Source organism: Paralichthys olivaceus, chromosome 4 (assembly GCF_024713975.1).
Source record: "Paralichthys olivaceus isolate ysfri-2021 chromosome 4, ASM2471397v2, whole genome shotgun sequence".
NCBI classification, from domain to species: domain Eukaryota; kingdom Metazoa; phylum Chordata; class Actinopteri; order Pleuronectiformes; family Paralichthyidae; genus Paralichthys; species Paralichthys olivaceus.
Genome location: NC_091096.1, coordinates 4,060,142 through 4,084,384, shown reverse-complemented (window position 1 = coordinate 4,084,384; position 24,243 = coordinate 4,060,142). Strand labels below are relative to the sequence as shown.

At 43.4% G+C, this 24,243-nt stretch overlaps 1 protein-coding gene across 1 annotated transcript in view; it reads right to left on the bottom strand.

The window, feature by feature from the left end:
* nos1 (nitric oxide synthase 1 (neuronal)) overlaps positions 1-21,416 on the bottom strand; it is a 33,975-nt gene extending 12,559 nt beyond the window's left edge. Inside the window, exons 1-17 of the mRNA XM_020099320.2 lie at positions 21,168-21,416; positions 17,383-18,173; positions 14,837-14,933; positions 11,667-11,804; positions 8,301-8,446; positions 7,902-8,064; positions 7,488-7,579; positions 5,671-5,812; positions 5,445-5,584; positions 4,358-4,532; positions 3,463-3,564; positions 3,164-3,358; positions 2,184-2,269; positions 1,565-1,709; positions 603-707; positions 453-511; positions 240-356 (exon numbers count right to left, since the gene is read on the bottom strand). Of these exons, the coding sequence (XP_019954879.2) occupies positions 240-356; positions 453-511; positions 603-707; positions 1,565-1,709; positions 2,184-2,269; positions 3,164-3,358; positions 3,463-3,564; positions 4,358-4,532; positions 5,445-5,584; positions 5,671-5,812; positions 7,488-7,579; positions 7,902-8,064; positions 8,301-8,446; positions 11,667-11,804; positions 14,837-14,933; positions 17,383-18,104 (2,624 nt within the window). The 5' untranslated portion in view covers positions 18,105-18,173; positions 21,168-21,416. The remainder of the gene's footprint in view (positions 1-239; positions 357-452; positions 512-602; positions 708-1,564; positions 1,710-2,183; positions 2,270-3,163; positions 3,359-3,462; positions 3,565-4,357; positions 4,533-5,444; positions 5,585-5,670; positions 5,813-7,487; positions 7,580-7,901; positions 8,065-8,300; positions 8,447-11,666; positions 11,805-14,836; positions 14,934-17,382; positions 18,174-21,167) is intronic.
* Between the last annotated feature and the right edge of the window lie 2,827 nt (positions 21,417-24,243).

Sequence of the window (24,243 nt, the reverse complement as noted above, 5' to 3'; positions counted from 1 at the left end):
CACCACGAGTCTTTACTCAGTCCTTCTAGCTAACAGACAAACAGACACCTCGGCAGAGGTGAATACAAATTCAGTTTAAAACAGGTTCTAACTTGATTCCCATTTCTTGGGACTTGTCCTGTAATTTGTCCTCATTTCACCTGCAGGTCACAAGATGGTTGTTGCCTGTGAGCAACATTTTCTAGACAAGTGGAAACAAAAGTTCTCATGACTATTTGATTTGATGTGGTTTTGTTTACCTGACATTAGCCAGAGGCCCGGTGCTCTCAAAGTTGATTCTAGTCTCTGGCTCATCACTGGAGGACTTGCGTGTGTCAGAGTACGAGGAGACGCTGTTGAAACGGACCTTGTAGCTCCTGGAGAAAACACATGAGACCAGCGGTTGTGGAACGGAGAGAGAATAAACAACAAACAGACAAGAATATAAACACAGGCTGAGGGACTGAACTCACTTCCTGTCTTCTGTGTTGGACGTTGGGTGACGCATCTCCATTAAGGCAGCTCCAAATTTCTGAAGCAACAAAAGAACAAGTGTTGGAAATCCATGCATCTGTCCTGTGCTCAATCAATACACATGTTAACAACAACATAGACAAACACACCTCTCCATTTTCTGGTGGGTCACCGTTGCCGAATGTGCTGGTCACTACTAACACCAGCGTCTCGTGCTCAAGGTCGACCACATCATACTCATCCATCGACGTGACCTGCGGGAAGAAAAGAGCACGACGCCGAGTGAATCTCATCCTCCACTTCCACGGCGCAGTGTTTATCTCGCTCTCACCTCCGAGACTCATTCCACACGACAGACGACTGGAGCATGTAAATCAGGGCTGAACACACAGCCGATGGCAGAGGAGGAGGTCGTAATGACCACTCTGTCCTCGCCTCTAACAAGATGATAATGTGCTGCTGCCACACAATGAGCATCCATGATGCATACCACTCAACAAGATGGTGTTTGTCTGCCACGGGGCTGCACTCGCGCTTCACATGCACACACGACCGAAGGCGTGAAGGAGGAAAACAGGCTTTAGCCCCACGACAACAAAGATTCTCCCCCCCCGGGCACTCGCATCTGCCCTGAGATCCATCTACGCACACCCACTCTCGGTGACACACATCCACACACTTGCATGCATGAATCTCTTCTCTGTGGGGGAAAATAAGATATGACCTGGAGGAGAAGCACAACAGTGTATGATAGGAGAGCAGCATGTTTTGCTTTGCTGCGGGATCTTAAACTACTGCACCGCTCAACGCTTCGGTGGTTAAATCTCGCCTCAGACCCGCAGCTCTTTACCTCACGAGAGGAGATGTGAGAAAAGACACACTTTCTCCTTCCACCCTCTCATCGCATGTGCTCAGCTGGCATCTGCGTGGCTTCCTCAGCTGGACTGCAGGAGGTGGGGTAGTGGTGGTGGAGGTGTTGGTGGGGGGGTGTATAGGTAGGCTATAGGAATGAAGTCTTTGAATTCCCCCTTTTTTCAATTACATGTTCTTACAGTGGCAGCTCTCGGCCAACTTTCCGATATGAGGTGATGCAAAGCGGGAGCAAGCTTACCTTTGCGTCAAACGCGTGCTTGAAGATTTCACACAGAGTTTTGGCGTAATCTTGCGATTTGCCCGTCTCTGTTGCAAACAGGATGGTGGCTTTCACCCGCTTGGCCATGGCCTGGCCCATGAGCTTGGCCGAAAACTTCACAGCCCTGCAGACGTGGAAAGACAAGGAGGGAAACCGTAAAAGATACAGGGCGAGTAAATGCATCATTCAAGGACTAAACGGTTTTGACACATCCGGTAAAATGTTTGTTATCGCGCCACTGAAAGGAACAATGTGTGTTATTGTGGTTCTCTTCACCGTGCAGCCAACATAAGGGAAGCAGATGGGTGACAATTGTGATTACCTAGTTTGTCATCTCCTCCTGGCAATTATATAAATAGACAAACACACATGCAAACAGAGGCAAAACCCTGACAAAGCTCTGATTACTCTTCGAGGGGTTGATTGGATGAAGTTCGCCAGCTTCCCTCCCATGTGTTGAACTTTTGTCAGGGGAGTGATTATTTGTTTGGCCCTAAATTATCTCACACATCCTACAGCACATTATCTTTGACATTTACGACAGAAGATACCAAATCACCGAACAAATCAGAAGACCTGTGTGTGTGTTCACACTCACTTGGCGAGCTTCTTGAATCCAATGGCTCTTTTCTTTGTGGGTGTCCCATTGACACCTTTCCACACATGGGTATTCCACGGATCAGCCTGATAAAGAAAACAGGGTTCAGACGTTTTCTTTGCTTAGGTTTAAAATCCATTTCAATACACGGAGATATCGTCTGTGTCTCCCAGTGTTTACTTGGTAGAATGGAGCCTAAATTTGCTATTTGCACAATTTCTTTTAACGTGCCTCCTCTTCCTCTTTTCCGGTAATGATTTCCAACTTTAATTCCCCTTAATGACTTCCATTATTTAGCTGAGCAGCCAAGTAATTTGTAAACATAAGTGCATGTCTATATTTGTGGTGATGCCCTCTACCAAACACACAACACCTGGTGAATTGCATTATGGTCCAGTGGAGCTGATTCCAGCACAGACAGTTCTACCTCTGCAGCTCTGTGGTGAATTCATTCAGAGGGAAAAAGTACATAAGCTAATAATCCTACACCGTCAGTACTCAGGAATTTTAATTGTATAGCTCATGCTGGTTCCTGGTCTGTTCTCTGAGTGATATACTATATAAAGAAAGGCTCCATCTGTTCTCAAGCGTTCTATCATTTCAGCTTAATGACAGGTGAAACGCTCAGGGCCGTTCCAGAAGAATGCACAAACCAGGTTTTTTCCTGGGGCCCCGAGAAATGCAGATGACGTTAGTCCCCTGTAATCTACAACTCCAGATTCTCAGCTGAAGGTAAATGGGACAGAGCGAACGCCCTGACAAGGAAATCTATAGCTTCCTTTGAATCAAAGTTATCGCTTTACTGATATATATTTATGTGTGTGCACAGTATGCATTTCATTTATGATTTTGAATCGAGGGGGTATATGCTTCCATGACAGGCCCCCTACAGCCCCCTTCGCCCAAGGCCCCCAAAGTTTCTTGTAACTCTCCTGGTAGTAAATGCAGTCGCCCTCATAACAGTCGAATGATCGTCTCACCTGGTACTCGAAGGAGGGGGTGAGGCGGTAGTTGAGCATTTCTTGGTGGAAGACTGGTGTGATGCTTCCTGACATGGGAGGCACGATCCACACCCAGTCGCCGGGACAACCACCTCGCACCCGGTACTCGTTCTCCATGTGCTTCATGAAGGACTCGGTCGCTGAGTGATGGTCCACTATGGTCACTTTGCACGACTAAAATGAAAAGCAGCAGAAATGATTAGTTATCATGACAAAATATCTGTTTTGATGTAGTTTTTACTTTTACCCAGATGATATGAAGCTAAAGGTGAACGCACCTGGAAGCTGTAGAGAACAGCAATGTTGATCTCCACCAGCGCCTGGTCTTTCCACAGAGAGGAAGTCTTCCTGGTGTCTAAGGCCATTTTGTCAGCAACCTCCTGTTTGAGATGTAAAGAAAATTTAGTGCGACCAACGGACAACATGGGCATTCTGAGCTTTGTGACAACAAGGTTCTTTCAGTGTGTGTCATGTCCTTTTGTTTTAAAACTTTATTCATATAGTTTACAATTTTAACCTTAAATCAAGTGTGAGGTTTAAGTAAGTTCAACTTGTTCAGCAGACGCTGCAGCAGTAGCCTCCGTCCTGAAACTCAAAATAAGTAATTTCTAAATGTTCGTCAACATCTGGGACAAAATATCATTAAAGTAACAATGTCTTCAATCTTTTATCCTCAATTACTAAAATTAAGTGTTTCATATTTTCTTATTCTTCTGATGGAAGAATAATCCTCGTGTCTGAAGTGGACAAACTGGACAAACCTTTTCTTTATCTCGGGCGTTAGGGTGAGAAACTGTCTCTACAGGGATGTCTCTTAATATGAGACATTCAAAAAGCAGCAGATTGTCTCATGTGCCAAATGTTATCCCCTCAAAGATTCTGTTACAGATCAGCTCACAAAAAACAGAAGAGTAACTCACATATTTTGGAGCAACATCCTTCTGTGTAATTTTTGTCAACAGCGTTTGCAACAGAGCACACAGATGCTTTAGTTCTTGACAATCGCTGCTAATCAGCTTTCTCCTCATTGTGCACAATACGAATGTACCCTGATTGGGTCATTTGGTAACACAGCACATGCTCCGCTCAGCTCAAGGCTCAATCTCCGCCTCCGATTTTTCTTTTCCCTCTTTCTGACGGATCATGACTCTGGATTCTGGCACAGCACTCTACCTCCAGAATGTTGTAGCGTGAGCTGTCACAGAAATCCCTCACGCCAATCTCTGTGCCCATGTACCACCCACTGAAGGGGCAGCCAGTGAACTCCAGGCCGCCGATCTCCAGCAGCATGTTGGAGACTGCCGGGAGGCCGTACCACTTCAGGTCCAAGTCTTTGAACCACTCGTACCTGAGCAGAAAAATGGTCCATATTGAAATTGGTCTGGTTAATGTCCAACACTTGCAATATGCACAGCACAGGTACTCACCCCCGGGACATGAATCATAAGAAGTGCAGCCAAAACACACATTAACACAAAAAAAACCCCTCCCCACTCTTTACAGCGTTTCATTGCTGGACAGCAGGCGGCACCTCAGTCTGCCTCACGCCGCTCACTCCTCACATCCTCTAGGGGAACTGTTGACATTGCTTTCAGTGTATTATTTGCAGAGCTGGATCTAATCTCGTGTAATGATGAGATGCTCGTAGTGATCGCGGCCCGTGCCAAGCTGCTGCCAGAGCTTAGGGCCAGCTGATGCAGGGTATGGAGCAAAGAGATGCCAGTTTTTGGGGGGAGTATGGCAGAGAGATCAGTGTGTCAAGGGACTCTGAAATGCTCTCAATGCAGCGTGTAGTGACGCAGTGATATCTCTGTGTGCATCTGTGTCTGCATGTCTGAAAGCAAGTCTAGCCATAATACCCAATTCTTTATAGTGATTATGGGTATTAGACACAGCAGCTTAATGCTTCCACTCTCAAGGGCGTAACAGCTTTTAGAAAGAAGCTGCTTCTGAGAGAAGTTTTCTTAAACATAAAATCACTCGGATACAAAAGGAGGAAGCTTGAAAACACACTAACAAGTCCCATGCTTACCACTAAACTGGCATAGGAACAGATAAAGCATGGCTAGCTCGTATTAATCAGCACAGTTGGAAAGTGGGTATAACGCAATCAGATCTCTCGCTAAAAAGTATCCCATTGTTTAAGAAGGGTTGTTCAGAGATGTATGAGTGGGCGGATGTCTTTTTGTTCAGTCCCCTCTGTTCTTTGTTTCTGCAGAATTCTTTATATCTTAAGCTCAGGAGGGAAACCATAGCTCACTTTGGGTGTGTAATCGGCACCTCCAGGATGAGGTCTTCAGGGATCTCGAACAGCTCAGGGTCATTTCCATTGGCTTGCAGCAGGAGGGGAAGGACGTCGAAACGGCCCTTAGGAGCTTTCCACCCCAGCTGCATGCAGATCTAAAGACCGAGAGCAAACATCTGAGCTGAGTACAAACAGGGTGTGTCTTCTTCCTGTGTTACGTTTTGTTGCTCCTCTGGTGTACCTCGGTAAATTCAACGTTAGCAGGGTCTCCCACGATGTGTCCATCAGGCAGTTTATAGCCTGCATAACGAATCAGCTGACTGTTCCACACCCGAAAGTCGTGTTTGCAATCTGTCCTCGGAGGAAATATAGTGATGGCTGACCTGCAAGAAAAAATACAAAAAAGCATGAGATTTTTTAATTTATCTAGCTTCGTTACATTGCACCGTCATATCTCGAAAAAACGTTGAGATAAGTGTTAGATAAACTGTCCCGCAGTGTTATCCAAGGTTAACACCATGCTCATAAAGTATATATGGATTGTTAAGTAAGATAATCACCAGATGGCTGGAATTGTGCACGTAATCCATAACATAAGCTATTTAACTATGTAATGTCAAAGGCCTAAGCTTCGCTACCTTTGGCCGATTCTACATCTCGGTGGTGTTTTAATGCCATGACCGGGGAAAAGTGTTAATGCTGCTAAGCTGTAAGTCGCTGAGGGGTTAGTGCAGCTGGTGAATCTGGGCCAGTTGTGCCTGCAGCCAACATCTGTAGGAAACAGTTTCTCAGCTTGGCTCGCAGGCCGGTGTTAATGGAGAAGGCAGTTATCATCGTCTCCATGGTCGGACTTAACGTCCAACAAATGACAATGTCCATTTTAATTTGTTGTCTTAAAGGAAACTTTTAATGTAACTGTTGGTTATGACGTCCTTTTCCAAAAGGAAGTAGCAGATGACTTAGGTTACATCACATTATCATGTTAACAATCTTTAATGATAATTAATATGTTTAATTCATGATGTAATAACGGTAACATAAGTTATTTAACTATATTGGATATCATCATTATGAAATTGTAGGATCCATTTTAAACAACATGATTTAGAAAGTAATAAAACACATCATATATGAATATTAATTAATTTATTATTTAAGACAAATAATAGTTACTTTAGTTTATAACTCTAACTCTAATTATTACTTAATATGTGCAATCACATTCCCACATGTAAAAGCTTATATTGTTACTACGTTCAAATATTGCACCGTTTATAAAAGGAGATATATTAGAGAAATTAAATAAACCTGCAACCATAGGCTTTTTCACAACCTGGGTATTTATAAATTATCAATTAGAATGAGATACAACATTTAAACCATTTTTAAAGAGTATTAATATATTATCACACTTCTTAACATCCTTGCAAACGTTTACATTATCCTTCACCACTTGCATCACATCTCTGTAATACTGTATTTAGGTGATTTTACATAAGCAAAAAAAAATTCCCAAACTTTTGCAAGATATTGCAATTACACGACTTGCTGTGTCTGTGTTTATTTATGTCAGAGCGAGCCTCAGCCAGGATTTTTGTGCAGGCTCTTATCAACATCTGTATACGAGCTGTCCCTCCGAAGGCCAGAGCCAGCGTAGTAATGAGTCAGACGCTATCCATCATCCCAGAAGTAAATATGAGACGTCACATGTGATTAGGACTTGGCAGAACGTAAGCGAGAGCTGTGCAGGTCTGACAAATGACTGCTTGTTAGCAAGGTCTGCCGCCGCGGCGACAGGGCAGAGATTGGTGCCGAGACGCTGACAGATAGACGGGGAGCAGATAGTGTCAGATATAGCGTTAAGAGACAGGGCGCACACTGACAGATGGGACAGTGGGTCAAGTCAGGGTAGTCAGAGACGGAGAGGGGTGATGAGATACATGGAGGGACAGATGGGAAGAGCACTGAGCGGAGGACGAGGAGGAGGAAGAACAGAACGAGTTGAACAAAACGAAAGAAAAGACGATAAAAGGACACAATGCATCGTTGTTTTTTTACCTCAGGTTGCCTTTGTTTGTGGCATACTTGATGTGGTTACAGATGTAGTTGTACATTCCGTGAGCTGTTGTGCAGTCTCGAGCATCGAAGACCTGGAAAGCATATATCAGTTGTATGAACTGTATAAGAATCAGATATTGTTTTTCTTTTTCATTTCCTTTTCTTTTAAATGTTATTTCAACATGTTCTTATGTTACTTAAACTCTGTTCTCTTATTGTTTCTTTTTTTTAACAAACATATCTTTATTTGAATCTGTATTGTATGCAGAGGAATTTGAGCTGATTTATTTTATGAAAGGTGCCAAACAAATAAAGCTTATTTATAATAATAATTATAATAGTGGTAACCATATTAAACGTCCATTTGTAGCAGCATGGAAACAGCCCTAAACTATGAAGACAGTAATACTGTACCTGTAGTTTGGACCACTGAATCCTCCCGACACACCGGGCAGCGTTCCTCCACGCATGCTTGGCTCCATAGATCAGTTCAGTGTCTTTTAGCTGGTATGTTCCCGAAGCGTCAATTTCCTTGGTGACCTCCTCCAGCCTGTCCACATGGGCCTTAGAGCCATACCTGTGAACCAGGACAGGTGAGTGAGAGAAGAACATAAACCTACGTATAAGTGAGAAATGATGTCGGCACATTGAGGACAAATGTACAAAATAAAGAAAGACAACAAATAATGATAACAAAAATAAATAAATATCTAATTGATGTAGATCTGTGCACCTTTTTATGGCTGATAATAACAGTAGCTATTAACACAGAGTATGTACAGGTTAGGAACAGCTGCTGCAGGCCGTGCTTGCCTTTTGATGGAGGTGTAGTACTGATCGATGAAGTCCGTGGCCAGCGGAAGAAGCTCCTCCTTGGATCGGACCTCGTCTGGTTTGCGGGCGTGCTGGTTGGGTATCATCACGGAGCCGATGCACACGTTCTCAGTGCAGATTGGCATCTGAAAAGACAAATAAGACGACAGATGAGGGGGGATTTTTCGGGGATGAATTCCCGTTTGATGGTTTTTCTGCAGCGCCGAGATACGACCCAAGAGCCAGGTGACGTTGGCGCACGATTCCCTGGTAGCACGTCTGCAAATATCCACAAAATCTGCTTCCCAGCATAAGTAACACTAACTGAATCCTACCGTCTGATTAAATACGCACAAGAAAGAGTCGTTTTAATTCACAAAAAGGCAGAATATCACATTACCCTGTCTCTCTATTCATTTAAAGTTAATTGGCTCTGCTTGATTTTAAACAGACACAGGAAATTCTGGATTCACTCTTTATTAGATTGAAAGAGAAACAAAAGCTTTTTCCAAATCACATTTGTTTCTTGCTCATCTTTTAACTTCAGTAAACCGTAATCAGCTGGAACTTTCCCTTGGGGAGAAGGAGTGCTGACATGCCTGCTGTGAAAAAGGTCTATATTTTTGCTAAAAAGCCAAAACTAAAAACCAATTTAAACGCTGCTCCGGAGCCATTAAAGATGAATTTCTTAATGGATAAACATCGTTTTCCCAGGATACAACAGGCAAAAGTGAAATAAACTATGAAAGAAACTGTTCAGTTTTCAAGTTCCAACAACACATTGGCAGAAAAGTTCACCTGCACAGAAACATTTTCAAGTTTGTCAACTCTCTGAACTACAAATTACAATTTCTTTCATGATTTCGCTCACACATGGCTGGCCCGAATATTTAGTGAATGAGTAAGTGAGTGAGTCATGGATTGGTATCCTTCAGGAAGTGAAAGGAGCGAGGAGGGAGAAAAAAAACGAGAAAACGCAAAGAGAAAATTGCTCATAGCTGGGAGCAACCTTGTGTGGTCACTTTAATATGATTAGAGTTGAAGTCAGCTGTCACATTGGCTCGCTGTAAATGCCTTCACCAGCTCAGATTCGACGAGTGAGCGAGAGCCGGCGACAGCAACGATAGCGGAGGCGTGCAGTCCAAGAGGAAATTTGACAATGACCCCAACGCTGCTAAAATTGGCTCGTTACATTGAACCGCCCACTTGCGTTGTCCAAATACACGCCGTGAACCGGCAGTCCGTCCAAAATAAACTTCCCTTTGTGTGTCCTGGTCAACAATCCCAACCCCCGCAGAAAAAAAACAGCTGGTGAACATCATAATCAAAGCAAAGGAAAACGTGCACAAGATAACATGAAAGATAAAGACGTGATTGAAAGTGAAAATAAGAAGAGAAGAGCGACAGAGATGAGACAGAAAAAACAAGAGGTGACGGAGTAAAAAGGGGGGAAATGGATGAGAAGAGTGTTAAAAATAAAACAAAGGAATCACTCGTGCTCCAGCACTTCCGCTCATCACACTGCTCCGGGCATTCATGCCATCCAGCTGTCCTTTTCGAAAAGACGGATCAGCCTCCAATATAGCAGCGTCTGTGATATATAATAAATCTGAAGATGCTATTACAGGCCATTCATTGGGATGCACACAACAGCCTGTCCGATAAGTCACCAGAGTAATTAGGCTGCTGTTTGCCGTTCACGAATGGCTGCGGTGTTTTCGGGGGTGAATGCTTAAACAGTGGAGCTCACCTTGCTCGGTAGACTGGCTTACTAACTAGAGGAAGAAACTTTGGCTGCATAATAAACTGGGAGAGCGATGGATGGACGGAGGAGCTGATGGATGAATGAGGAGGATCACAGAAACGTTTTCTTTGCAAAGCGTTTGCTTCTGCGTGAGGAGTTTTGAAATCTAAATGCCCTCATGTTTAATGTTTAGTCAAAGTCTCTTGTCCAAAGAACAAACTCCACAGAGTCCACATATCGAGGCAGTCAAGGTGGATTGTGGGTCGGATTTTTCAGTCATCATTGGTTTCTTTCAACCACGGCCACGACAACCGTAACAACTGAGTTTACGAACCTAAACTAAGACAAATAGAACAGAAGCTACAGTTTTTCGTAGATTGATTCCGGGTCTACTCTTGTACATGATTTAAACATGGTGTTTACATGCAGTGACAAACATCTGTGTCACATGCAAAACAGTGAAAAATATGTCACGCATGGAGAAACACATGTTCCCACGCATTCCCCATCCAGATGGAGGGCATGAGCAGAATAACCCACCCAGGAAGTGTGTTCTTTTGACTGGTTTATAAAAAGGTTTAAACTAATCTTGTTGAAGATGCAATCACTGAATGCATCATCACTGAGCTAAGAATACGACAAAGATATCCACCACACAAGCCCCCATTTCAATTTCCAGGAGCATTTCTTTCTTCTCTTTTTTCAGTTTTCTTTACCTAGACTTCCCTCACACCCTTTTTTTTCACATTCTGGCTGAACACCAATGAGCTGTATCCCCAACAGTTCAGACACGAGCTCTCTGATGTATGAAGAGACAGTGAGAAACAGAAAAGACACGCTGTGCCATTATTCTTCAATCTACTTGACTTGTAAATGATGTGTTGGTGAGTCTGCAGGCTAAATGTTTGCTCAGTCAACTGTATCCGCTGCTCATCGGTGCCTTTAAGATACTGTTAGATGCACAGATATCTGTCCCCATCGTGGGCGGACCCCTTCTCTACGAAAGCTTTACATGTCACTGCAGAGACTTGTTCGAATGTGTCATCACGTTAGCTTGAGAATCATGTAAGACCAATAAAAGCAATCTAGCGTCACGTTAACTCCGTTTTATTTTTTCTTTCCTGATTCTAGTTTAATCACAAAATGCATTCTCTTTATATCGAGTGCAAATTAGGTGAATAAAATATTCAAAACACCTTTTAATTTAAAGCACAGACTCAAGATGTTGTGAAATCATTATTTTAAAATAAGATTTTGAGAAACGATTGACCATTCAAATAGATTTATTTCATTATACTAAATCTCCTTGTGTTTTTTAATGTTGGTTACAAAGTTGTGTTCATGAAAATCTCATTTTCATAGTGAAAATAATCGTAGAGTTTGTTTGGTAACGAGCTCAGGGTTCCATCATTACACAGTTTGTGCTTCAGGTGTTCATGTTTTTACCAGTGTCAGGGCACAAGGACACAAGAGAACTTCACAGCCTTCATTTAGATTCAACACGGGTCCAGGAACTCAGGCTATAACAGAATCGCTTAAATCAAGTCCTTGCCAGGACAACAGATGTACATGCTGCAGCAGACGGCTTTGTTCAGTCTTGAGTAACTTTTCGTTTGCTCTACCTTGCTGGAGCTGTGGTGGAGAACGTCGCTGTAGACGGTGCCGGTCTCCCAGTTCTTGATCTTTAAGAATCGGGGGCATTTGGAGGGACTGCCGTTCTGCAGGGTCTTAGTCGGTGAGGCGCTGCCCTGTTCCGGGGGCTGGAAAGAACACACAAACATACAGTATACGCATGAAACATTTCTTAATGCATTATATCTGCCTTGTGCATTCTGACCTCAAAGAGACATTTGGTGCAATCTGGGTAAGATGTTAATGACTCAGAGTCATACTGAGATAAGCTGAAAAGTGGTTCAGGCCTCCCATCATGGTTAGTGAATCTGAGTGCATCTGTTGGACATTGATTGGTTAAAGAATATCATGGATAATATCTGGAGGCATTCTAACCGGATTCTTAGACTCACGGTCACAAAATTCATTCTCTCCTGCTCGAACATTTCTGTTTATTTCCCGCACCAGGATAAACGCAATCAGCCTTTAACAGCAGGTGAATGACAAGCTAACTCCTGGCTCACTGGGTTTTTCCAATATTGTAGCGGTTCACTGATGAATGCAAGCAATTTAACCCCAAAAGGTGCGCGTGTTCCTATAGAAACGAGTGATTTCCAAAGAGCAATCATCTGAAACCTTGGAAGTAACGACAGAGGAGAGCAGCTTCTGAATAACAGAGACATAATCGTCATGCCTTCCAGGAGGATGAATACCAACATTGTCACACAGGTTGATTCTCATTGTCATTTCGTGGCCTCTCGGAACAGCAGAGAGAAATTAGGAGATTTGAATCGAATTTGACTTTGCACACGGTGAGAGTGTGTTCGTGCTCAAACTTCAATAATCTCAGATATGACACACTGTCACCGCCGAGGTTGGAGACAGGAGATAAAGATCATTGTACCGGAAAGTGACTCTCAGCTGAACAGACAAAGACAGTACGATGCAGAGGATTTTAAGGCCTGTCGGCGTCAAGAGAAGCGGAGCAGTTGTGTGTTCTTTGAATATTCAGCTTGTGGTTCACTGACCGGAAGCTATAGCTTTGGCATTTACGTTTAAGAAAGTAATTTCTATTAAGGCTACATGCAGGTTTCAAAGCAACTTATTTATATCAACAACCTGTAAATGTCAGTTTATGTCTTTTGTATTTAGCCTATGTGCTGTTTGTTTAAATGTCGTGTCATGATGGAGGAACATTTTTTTGCCCCTCTCGAATGTCAGCTAATAAACGACAACTTAAATTAGCCAAATTACATTGCAGGTAAAAAATTATGGGCACAAGAGTCAGTGAGATAAAGGACGGCAATTGTGTGTCAATTAACCAAAACGCTAAACGAGAGTTTAGCGTTACAGTTCGTGGACGGAGTTTCCCAGAAGATTAATTTGTCACGTTTGGTTGTAATTAACAGTGAGACCATGAGTGATGAATAACTAAGTCAACAAAGTAGCTCTTCCTAAGAGGCCTCCTCGAAAAAGGTAAGGTACTAGTTTAGATTTTCCAAAACCAAAAAAGAACAACGGCAGAAGTAAATGAGAAACATTTGCTAACTTATTAAATTCGTGGAGTAACATGTGATGTAAAAAGAAATCGAAAAAAATCCACAACACATCCTTGGTTGGTTGGCTCTGAATATTCCCTCAGTAACATATCACTAAAGAAATTGTATAAATCCCATCATGCGCCAATCACAAGGCCTCAGTGTCAATAAGGTGTAGATGTGACAGATGGGAGCAGCCACGGAGCTACACATTAAGATAATTGAAGCTAATCTGATAACAGATAATTATACTGTGGAGTGTAATCACCACAGTCTCTCTGGTAAATGCAGTTAAGCAGTCAAAGTTTCCCCATTTACCCATAAATTAAAACTCCTCATGAGAAAAAGGAGATGATGTGTGCAAGACAGGGGGTGGATGGGAGGAAAGAAACTCGCGACAGAGATGGAAATACACGTTAGCTGCTAAGTATTCATATATGCTTTAGTCGTGTTTTTTAAGAGAGGTTAATTTATGGTTTAACAATTGATTCAGTGATGATTAATGTCAAATAAGGAGGCCCAGAGGCATATTCTCTGCTTTTAATGGTTCATCAAAAGGTTTTCAGAAGTAACTCACTGGTGGTGTTTGACAGAACATTCTGCCACCTTTCTAACAGGCTTATTAAACATTAAATTATGCAGGAGCAGAAGCTCAAGCTGGAGGCACAAGGACAATCCTTCACCAGGGTGAGGAAACTAATTTGCAGGCCGTTGATGTGTCACTTTAAATCCTTTAACGCTAGAAAAATTAGTCTGAATTTTTTGAAACAATTTAACACGTGCTTTTGTATAAATTTAATTGAGTCTATCGAATTTACACTAAGCGATGATGCATCAACGTCATCGATGTCGAGCCAAATGCCGGCAGGGGAACTTCCTGCTGCATGAGTCAGTACATATACGTATACTGGACACATACATGCACTTATCTCAAACACACCTTCTCTGAGCACCTTCCACCAGGAAAAGACACAAGGCTTCTTACCATATCACACACACATGTCCGCTCCACCTATCCCTCCTCCCCCTTCTTTGCCAGCACACTCTCAAACACATATTTGCACAAGCACGCACATTAACACTCTCTTCTCTGCACATCTGAGGGGCTGGATCATTTCAAGAGGGGCCACATTTGACAACGAGAGATGGATCGGCAGCTGCATGCATTCATTAGACCTCCTGGAATCGTTTCGCCCCATCCGGTCCCATTGACGGGGACTGGAGCGACGTCACGAATGCGGACCATGTGCAGATTACGACACTCAGACCTGTGACCAGACCCTTCTGTGTAGAAGCCATAAGCTGGATTTAATGCCGCACCAGCTCGCCACCGGAAGGATTTAATGCCAAGGTGATGGGATCTTAAGCAAAGGCTTTATTACTTTGTGCAAAGAAGCAACATGGGTGTGCGTGCTCAGTTTCTGAATGCATGGAATGGGCCAATAGCGTGGATTAATGTGAGAGCCAGACAGGCAACAGCAGTCATGGATGCACATGCATTACACGGCTAGAGATTCACCGAGCAAACGCCTGCATCACAAAACACACAGAAAACGAAAGGGCAACAGATCTTTGAGTTACACATCGAGCACAATCTCTTTCTTTAACATGATATTTCCTCATTTGCATTTGTTTCAGTTTACCTTGTCAGTGTTGTTGAACACCACCGGCGTGTTTTCCAGCATCCTGTCGTTATCTGACGCCAGCTGGGGAGATGTGCCATTTCCCACGCCAAGGTCCCTAGAAGTCAGAAACAGATTTCTGTCAGGTGTGTGAGCCTGCACCTGGGGCGACTCTCGTCTTTCACGTCCCACTTTAATATCCCGGCCAAACCATGCGTACATGCACACTAATGCAAAGAGACAAAGATAGATCGTGAACAAGCCTCAGTTCTTCATCATTTGCAAACTAATAAATCCCTGCACAGCTTCACTCGTGGCTCTGTGTGCCCACATAGGTGTATTTTCTGTGCTGGACTCAGCAGGTGGGTGGACGGAGCTCAGCTGTCATCTCCTGTGTTAAATTATCAGCACCTGTTGCAGAGGCACAACTTTCTCCTATGTGGGTCAGCTCCAGCAATTTCTCACCACAGCTTTGCTCCACCTTTTTGAAAAGGAAGTTTGAACCTATGCACATTTAAATGAAGCTCATGTCAGTGTGGCTGCGGCTCAGGGGGGAGAGTGGATCACCTTCTAACCAGAAGGTTGGTTGTTTGAAGCCAGTCTTCCCCATTCTTTGGTCTCTAAGCCTAGAAAAGCACTCCTTGGAATTTTTTGGAGTTCACAACCGTTTGTCTTGTTTGTTGTGTATTTGCATATTTTGAAGATATTTTCTTGGGCGTTTTCTTTGATTTCCTTTCCGACACGCGGCACAAGCGTCCGAGGCCTCAAGCCGCCATATGTGGAGCTAAGACTATGGGAGTTGGAAGGTTTTTGTAATTTTATAATGCATCTGAGGAAAATATTGATATTCCAAAGGCATTCATGGATTCCCTGTGTCATTAAGTCTCTGTATTTCCTTGCCTGCTAGCTTGCAAAGTTGTTAGCCTCTGTGACCTCTAGGCAGCAACGTTAATATTACGGCAATGTTACCTGGCAGCCGTGTTCTCACAACTTCCCACGTCGTAACCGGGAGCTCACGAGTTCCATTTGTGAAACCCCAAATGAGAAAATACGTTATTGCAAAAGCCATATTGATAGTTTGTGATGCTTAGATTCTCCGATTGCAGGCCCACAGATTTCGATCTGACTTATTTTTCCGCTTAAGTCTCATTTATCAATCTAAAAAAAGGACATAGATAAAAAGCAGAGGTCTCACTCGGACCTGTAACTGTAGCATCTTGTGAGACTGAAGGGGGGGAGGGGGCATCCCTGCGCTGCCGATGTGGCAAATCACATGAGACACGCATTAACTCATCGGCGTGTGATTTCAAGTTTGCATTTATCCAATAGATACGCCCACGCACACACACATCGCCTTCTACTGCCTTTCACACTACCCCCCCCTTGCAAACACTCATGCACACATATTCGTGGTGAGCACGTGTCGATGCCAATCGTAAATCCTTACATCCCTCCTCCCTTTCACACTTCCTGTCACACTCCATCTCTTCATTACCACAGTTTGTAAAAGCATATTCGTCCCCACAAATCACAGGTGGAGTTCAAATGTGCAGAAGTTGTTTCGTTTGTCATCAGCCTCGGTTATAATCTATTCCAGTCAAATTGTCATCAAGAAATAATTTGGTGGGTTTTTTTGCACAAATGTATCCGTGGGGAAAAAATACAGACATCATCAGATATTCCCTTCACGCTGACAGAATAGAAAATAAAGTTAACTGACTTCTTCCTGCTGCATTTATTAGGATTATCCACCAGTTTAAAATCCCATTTCTCTGCAAGCAGGTGGGCGTATTAAGAAAAGTTATTTGAGCCAGACTTCACTGTTCCTACTTTTTTAATCTCAGCACATGCATCATTAGAAAGCAGTGAATCACTCAGAGTGTCCTTATGAAAGAGAGGAGGATGTGCCGGACTGGTCAAGAATGAGATATCGATTCAGAGAGAGTGGAGCCTCAATTTGATTTCAATCGGTCGTGGGAGCACAACGGCAGATAACCGAGACGCCAATATCAACAGTACACTGCGTTTAGACAGAGATGGAGCACTGGCTCAGACTGAGCGGCCTAATGAAGAACTTCTCCACAGCGAACATTTAAAACTGATTGAAATCAAGATTACTTTGAATCAAAACTCAAGGGGATGTGTTAAATATAAATAATAACACACCAACATCTTCAGAAACAAGTCGGACTGTTAAGAAGAAAATTTGTTCTTTGTTAAAATTGAATAACGGACAGTCTGGAGTCAAGTTTGCAGTTGGATCTAATATGTCACCATTAAATGGTCATGACGTCATGAGGGACCGGCGTGCAGACACTAATGACACGGCTCAGAGTACTTACTTGCACAATGAGTCATATTAGATGAATGAGAGGCTGAATGAGAGTCTGTAGCAAGAAGTGCAACACAGCTGGGTGCTGGAGTTTAGGGATGGTGGCAAAGTCGCAATCAGAGAACCAGGCAACAACCACCTTCTTGAAGAGTCCTTTGCTCTAATTGTTACCAGAAACAAGCATGGAGACACTCTGGCTAAGGGATCAATAAAGTAGTATCACATCACAAATTACCAGGCCACTTGAATCTCGGCGTCCCTTCTCCCTGCATTCCTCTGGCCCTCTCCATTGATCTCCTTTTTGCTGTTCTTGATGAGCCGCAACACCGGTTCGATCTCCTTCAGCAGCTCGTTGTTCTCCTCCAGCCCGTTGCACAAGAGAGCCCCGCGGCCCCCGTCCCTCATCAGCAGGGGGTCCTGGGCCTGTATGCCTCCCCTCTGCAGGAAGGACTGGGTGATGGACGGCGAGGACAGGTTCTCTATGGCCCTGAGCTGGGGCTCCTTGTTGACCTGCTGCTGCTGCCCGGGGCTGAACGGACTGAGAGGGGAGCAGTGCTCGTAGGACTTCGAGGCCGGGAAGGCCGGGCGCGTCACCCTCACTGTGCGCTGGCGGCCGTCTCCACACAGGGTGGTCTCCAGGTGGGTGGTGAAGCCCTCAGGCCCCCGGAGGATGAGCACGGCGTGGCTCTCGGGCGACACATTCTTCAGCGTCTCCAGGGCCCGCTCGTAGGAGATGTCCACCAGGGGCTTGTTGTTGACGGCCAGGACGATGTCGCCCACCTGCACCAGGCCGCACTCCTCCGCTGCGCCACCGCGGATGAGATCTGACACGATGACAGGTGGCTTGGACACCCTCTGCTTCACCAGGAAACCCAGACCGCCAACCTTCCTTTTGAAAAGACGCACTGAGATGATGTTGGGCTGCAGCTGGCACACCGTCGGCTCAGACTCCTGCATGTTGCCGGTGTGAGATCGTTGGCGTGCGCGTGCTTCTTTGTGAGTGTACGTGCGTTCTCAAGGATGTTTCTGAAAAGCAGCAGAGAGAGAAACAGGAAGGGAAACAGAAGTTCTATTAGTTTCAGGGGCAATTACTTTGTCTGCATGATTTCCAGTGTGTCCAAGACGGTTTGTAAGTCATTAAAGCAGAGTGTTTTCACAAGGTAATATCACACAGATCATTAAGTCCTGTTGAGCTACAGAAGCAAGAATAACCCCATGGACATAAAAAATCTATTATCCGACTAATCAGACAAACGTGTACCTGTGTGATTCTCAACATTTTCATTCCGGTGGCTTGAACTGTGTCAGTGCGTCTGTTTCAAAGGCAAATGTTGGCTTAGCTTCATGAAACGAGGAGACTAACGCAACTGACGGGTTCTTGTCTGATCTTCTAGTCAACCACAGTTCAGGGGTGAATGTCGCACTTTTAAATCAGCTGAATTTAATTAACATCAATGAGGTTATTATTTTCGGTTTTGTTGGTTTTGTCAGTTTCTTGGATCTTGATGATATGATTGTTTACAATTTGGTGCAGATGCAAAAACAGGTCTAGTGAATTTAAATGTGGACTGTTGGGCCTTGATAGATGCACAGTATGAGCTTGACTGACACTTATAGCTTAAAATTTCCAACATTATAAACTCAGGTTCAACTCATTTAACTTCTCATATCGGTCTGTGCAATTCAATGACTTGAATCCATTTCATTCTGCTCACAGTGTGTATATCCTGTGCAGATTGTATATACTATTCATATTGTATTTATATATCTTACTTATTATTACTTCTACTGATGCCTGCTTTCACTGTTTACCTCTTGTGGGTCTAATAATTATTCCAATCCTATCTTTTCTTTTCCGATATAATTTTTAGTTAAAATGTTAAGTAATGACAGTGACCCAGTAATACAGACTAATGCCATTGACACAATATGTTCTCTGTTCTGAATATGTTACCTTTTAAACAAAGTATTTTAACATGGCCAGATTGGTAAGAGAAGGACAAGGAAAATATTGGGTTTTGTTTTCCTCCATTTGCAGCCAATTCTGGTTGGAATGGAGATTCTGCTCGTGCAAATCTTCAGCTTCACATATGTTGCGTGTGTCATGGAGCTGACACTGTGTAATTTGAAATTCCTTTCGTCACTTCACAGCCTCTTCAACCTCTACCTGCAAATACATGTTTACATGCGCCTTTGCATGACTGAACTTTTGAGGAAAAACAAAACAAGGCCGATCCCTCCGCTCCTTAGGTCCTGTTATTTCACTCTGTGCACCATTGTCTCTGCACTTGAAATGAACTTCAGGAACAGAAAGACGCTCTCCTCCCACGTCTCTCAGATGCTGCACCGATGCCTTTTTACTACATTTGATGCAAAGCAACAATAAGTGTGTGAGTTGTTATCTAAAAATCTCTGCATCTGGCAGCGTGGGTGGTCTACGCACCATGTTAAAAAAGAAAAACAGTGAAGCAGCACCGTGCGCGTGCTCGCAGTCAGTATAGGACAAGCACACGCTTTATAACGGGGGAGAATTCACCACCAAGGTCAGCGCTCTGCCTTTACAGCAGCACTTTCACTCTTCCGTTTGTTTCTGCTCCTTTTCAACAGTTCAGTGGGGGTTTGTTAACACAGACAGAAAACAGAGAGAGGGTCCTTGAACACTTTTGAAACTGACTTATTCAAGAGAACAGTCTGAGTGAGACTACATGAGATGTAAAAGGTTTTTTTTTTTAATCTCGCAGGCATATGATAGTTTGCATAAGAGTGAGTCAGGTCAGTCGGACTGAACTGAGCTGCCCTGGAGCACAGGAATCACTTAAACACGCCTTTTAATCCTCACTCTCTGTAGCGGCACCATAGTTAAGACTATAACGGATGTGAATATTGATGAGAATATTTAACTTGGAGATTTGTATTCTTTTAGAATACTGCGTTTAAGGTTTGGGTCACATGAGTCGCTTTAATATTTTTATGAATTTCAACTACGATCCAGCAGCTACAGCAGACATAGATTAATCCTTATGACTCATTATGGATTTATACATTAACAAATGATCTGTTATTCAATAATGTCAGAGTTATTAACTTCAAAATATATCTTGTCTAAAGTGGCCCCCCATTTGTTAGGGGCTACCCGGGGGCCAGGTTGTATTATTCCAACTGGCAGGTCGTCATATCTCAAGAATAATCTGTGTAACCTGCACTTCATTTCAATTTAAATCCACAGTGTATAAACGGTTTGGAGGAGATTATGGGGGAGAAGCAGCATTTTTTTGGATTAAGTGACAGGTTGCTTTGGTCGTGCAGTACATGACCAGGAATCTTTACATATGTCTGGTTTCATAATCATCATCATCATCATGCAACAGCAACAAAACAAAGCCAGTTGGAGGTCAGGTTTAACATCACCACCGCCAGAAATCAATGAATAACTATGAATAACTTCCTTCTGCAAGTAGGAACGCAAAAACATCTTTTCTGGGATTTTGGTTTTGTCAAGACAAGTTCACACACAACAGATAAGCAGCTGCAGCATTACGCCTTGCTGCTGAGACACATGCAGTTACCCAATGATCAGAAAACAAGATATATTCAGATCAAAATGCAAAAAGAAAAAACACAGTGACACTGTTCAAATTTTATTTCTGACCAAGTCTACTCATAAAGAAGAGTTAAGATTTAACAAAACATGCAGGGATGATTAGAACGTGAAGCCCAGTTTGCTCCTCTCTCCTCTCTGGCATCAGTGCAGTCGGCATAAAACGCACAAGATGTTCCCATCGCTGATGAAATGAATGGATTTCTCCCAGAGCAACAAGTTCTGGAGACACTTTCTCTGGGAACAATTGCAATGAAAACAACATCATCAGCGAGGCCACAGGTTCACTTCAGGGATGCTCCATCCATCCTTCCATCCATCCTTCCTCTGTAGCAGCTCTTCTCCTCATCCACCAGCGGAATGCGCAGCTCGATTTCCCCGAAGAAACAAGAAGAAAACAACTAAGATGAAGAGGAACTCACCCCTGAGAAGCAGGTCGCTGTCTCCACGACCTGCTGCCGTGAACTTGGGATAAAACTCCTGCGCTCCCGCGTCTCCTTTCTCCTCGGCGGCTGCGGCTGCACAGCTCTCTCTCTCTCTCTCTCTTTCTCTCTCTCTCTCTCTCTCTCTCTATCTATCTCTCTCATCCACAGAGGGAGGAAAACCAAAAACGTCTCCAATCGCAGCGACGCGCTCTGCCTCTCTGGAGACGAGGCACGCTTGTGCCGTTGCGCGCACCGGGGAGCCTTATAAATACAGAGCAACGGGAGAGCCACTGTGACGAGCTGGGGGTGGGGGGTGGGGGGGGGGGGGGGGGGGGGCAGGGGAGGGAGAGCCGTGCGCGGGCATTCAGATGAACTGGAGGTGGGTTTAGTTATGTCGGTATATCGTCATCACTCAGCATGCAGGAGCCTAGCTCTGCGCGCATCATCCACACACACACACACGGAGCCAGCAGCGGGCCCTGGGGTGGAGGCGGAGGGGGTGAAGGTGTGTCACAGCCTCAGAACAGAGGTTTTCTCCTGGTCGTGATCTTTTCTTGAACTTGGAGGGGGGTGGAGGGGTCTGCAACTGAGACACAGATGCAGACACAGCGGAGGAGCAGAGGTTTTGATTCACAACGAGATTAAAGACCCTTTTACTTCTTTTTTTTAAAAAAAAACATCTTTACGCCTTTTGTATTGGTTTAACCTTCAGTTTGTCCAAGAACCTCACTGAGATTTAAATCATTTTTCTAAAGGATCATGCACCTGTTACTTTTTTTTTTTTTAGCAAATTCACCTTTTTACTGCAAATGCTTCTATCACATACCACTGCTGAGTATTTGAAGTATTTTTACACTCTCAATCCATTTTTGCACTATTCTACTTGCACTGAATCCACTACGTGACTTTGACTTTGACTGCAGACGTTGTACTATATACTTTTTGAGTACTTAATATGTTGCGTAGTTATATGTTCTGTCTTGCATACTTATACTGTGTTCTGTTTACTTATATGTCTATTCAGATTATAAAGTTGACTTTGATCAAGATCAAACACAGGTAAAATACATAGCAATTAAAACACTTAAGGACTCATTTGGTTCAATGATGAGGGGAACTTTAAATATAAAGGATAAAAGTAATAGAAAGTTAAAGAAGCAAGTAAGGATGAACTTCCTCTTAAAATAAAACCAGGACTAGTTTATTGCAAATAAAGAGACAAATATCTACAGCAGAGTGTTGAGAGTAGAGATGTCAGTAGTGTGTGTGTGTGTGTGTGTGTGTGTGTGTGTGTGTGTGTGTGTGTGTGTGTGTGACTGCCAGCTCCTGCAAGAGGACGTCAGCTGACCCAAAGCAGAAAGGGAGGAGCCTTAACGATAATTTTAGACTTTTAATTCAATTTGATTTTATCTCCAGGTACCTTAAGGCCGAGGCCACGCAACATTATAGAGAAAACATTAGTTCTCACAACGAGCAAACACTGGGTGACTGTGGAGAAAATAATATCCCTCTAAATGAGAAGCAACGTTCAGAACTATAGACTATAGATTATACCTCTGCTAACCGGTTCATGAAGCAAGACTTCATCATCCCACCTTATATGTATGTTATCAAGATCTAAAGAATGTAACAACACTTTCTGCAGAACAATATTTCATAATATTTCAACGTCTGGGCGTCGCTACCTGTCAGAAATGAGCCAGAGGTCACTGTGTGATCCCAATTATTATAAAGCTCAATGCAAATCGGACCATTCTCTGCTCAATTCATGTTTATTTGAAAAGAACCAAATCACAATATAAATTATGTCAAAGCGGTTTAGTGAAGAGACCTTAAGTAATTACAGGGAAACAAGTTTGGTGAGGAAGAGAAAAAACTTCTGGCAGAACCAGCTGGTGCTCAGGTTGTGTGTGTGTGTGTGTGTGTGTGTGTGTGTGTGTGTGTGTGTGCGTGCGTGTGTGCGTTTGTTCGGGGAAAGTTATTATGAAATCATTCTGTATCTCGGTGCCAGAAAAGACACTCCCTCTGTCCTGTAAAATCCACTATCACTCATATCTCCCTATATGACACTTGATAAAGTATTTTTCTTTTCGGACTCTGTGTTTCTCTGTTGTTTTTCTCATCTCACTTGTTGCACTCTAGACGAGGCGCAGACTCATGTTCAGCCGACTCAAAGAGAAACGCTGCTGAGTTAGAGGAGGTGACTGTCAGTAGCAGTTTATTATTGATGCAAGCTACTTATAAAACATTTAAAGATCCCTCGGTTATTTCTTCAACTTTTAAAATTAATTGTCTTCATAGTCAGTGTTATTTAAATTTGATTGTTTGTTTTTTTTTACTTACTTTGTTCCTGAGGTTGTCAGAGTTGAGGTGTGCAGGTGGACCCAAAAATGCAGGAGCAAAATAACGCTTTTAATAAAGGTACTAACAGAAAACAAAGTCCAAAAACAGAAACAACACCAGAAACTAGAAAAAAAAACCTCAATCAAGGCTAAATTGAAAAAACAAGAAGAAACTAGAAATGAGGAAGCGTGAACCGTGATGAACCAGCAGATCAACAAGGAATGAGGAAAGGGAAGCACAGAGACTTTTAGACACCGATGAGACACGATGATTGAAGACAGGTGAAACACATGAACAGGACAGAGACAGGCAGTTAAACCGGAGACTCAGGAGGGCCTGAAACTTCAAAATAAAACAGGAAACACAGAACTCCAGACACAGAAGACGACAGTGAGCTTGACCTCTGACCTTTGTCCGTTAAAATCTAATTATATCCTCTTTGAGTTTTGTACCAAATTTATTTTTTCTCAGAGCCTCGATCAGCTGACTCTCAGTGTGTCGACATGCAGACGTAACAGCTCCTGGATGTCGCTCTCATGAACATACACACAGACGAGTAACGTGGTTTATCTCAAAGAAGAAAAAAAGGATTTCGCTGAATCCACTTTATTAGGAACGTATCTTTGGAAACACACACACACACACACACACACACACATACACACACATTCTACGGTCGGACATGTCATTATGTCAATCACTTCCTGCTTGAGTGCTACCATCTGCCCTC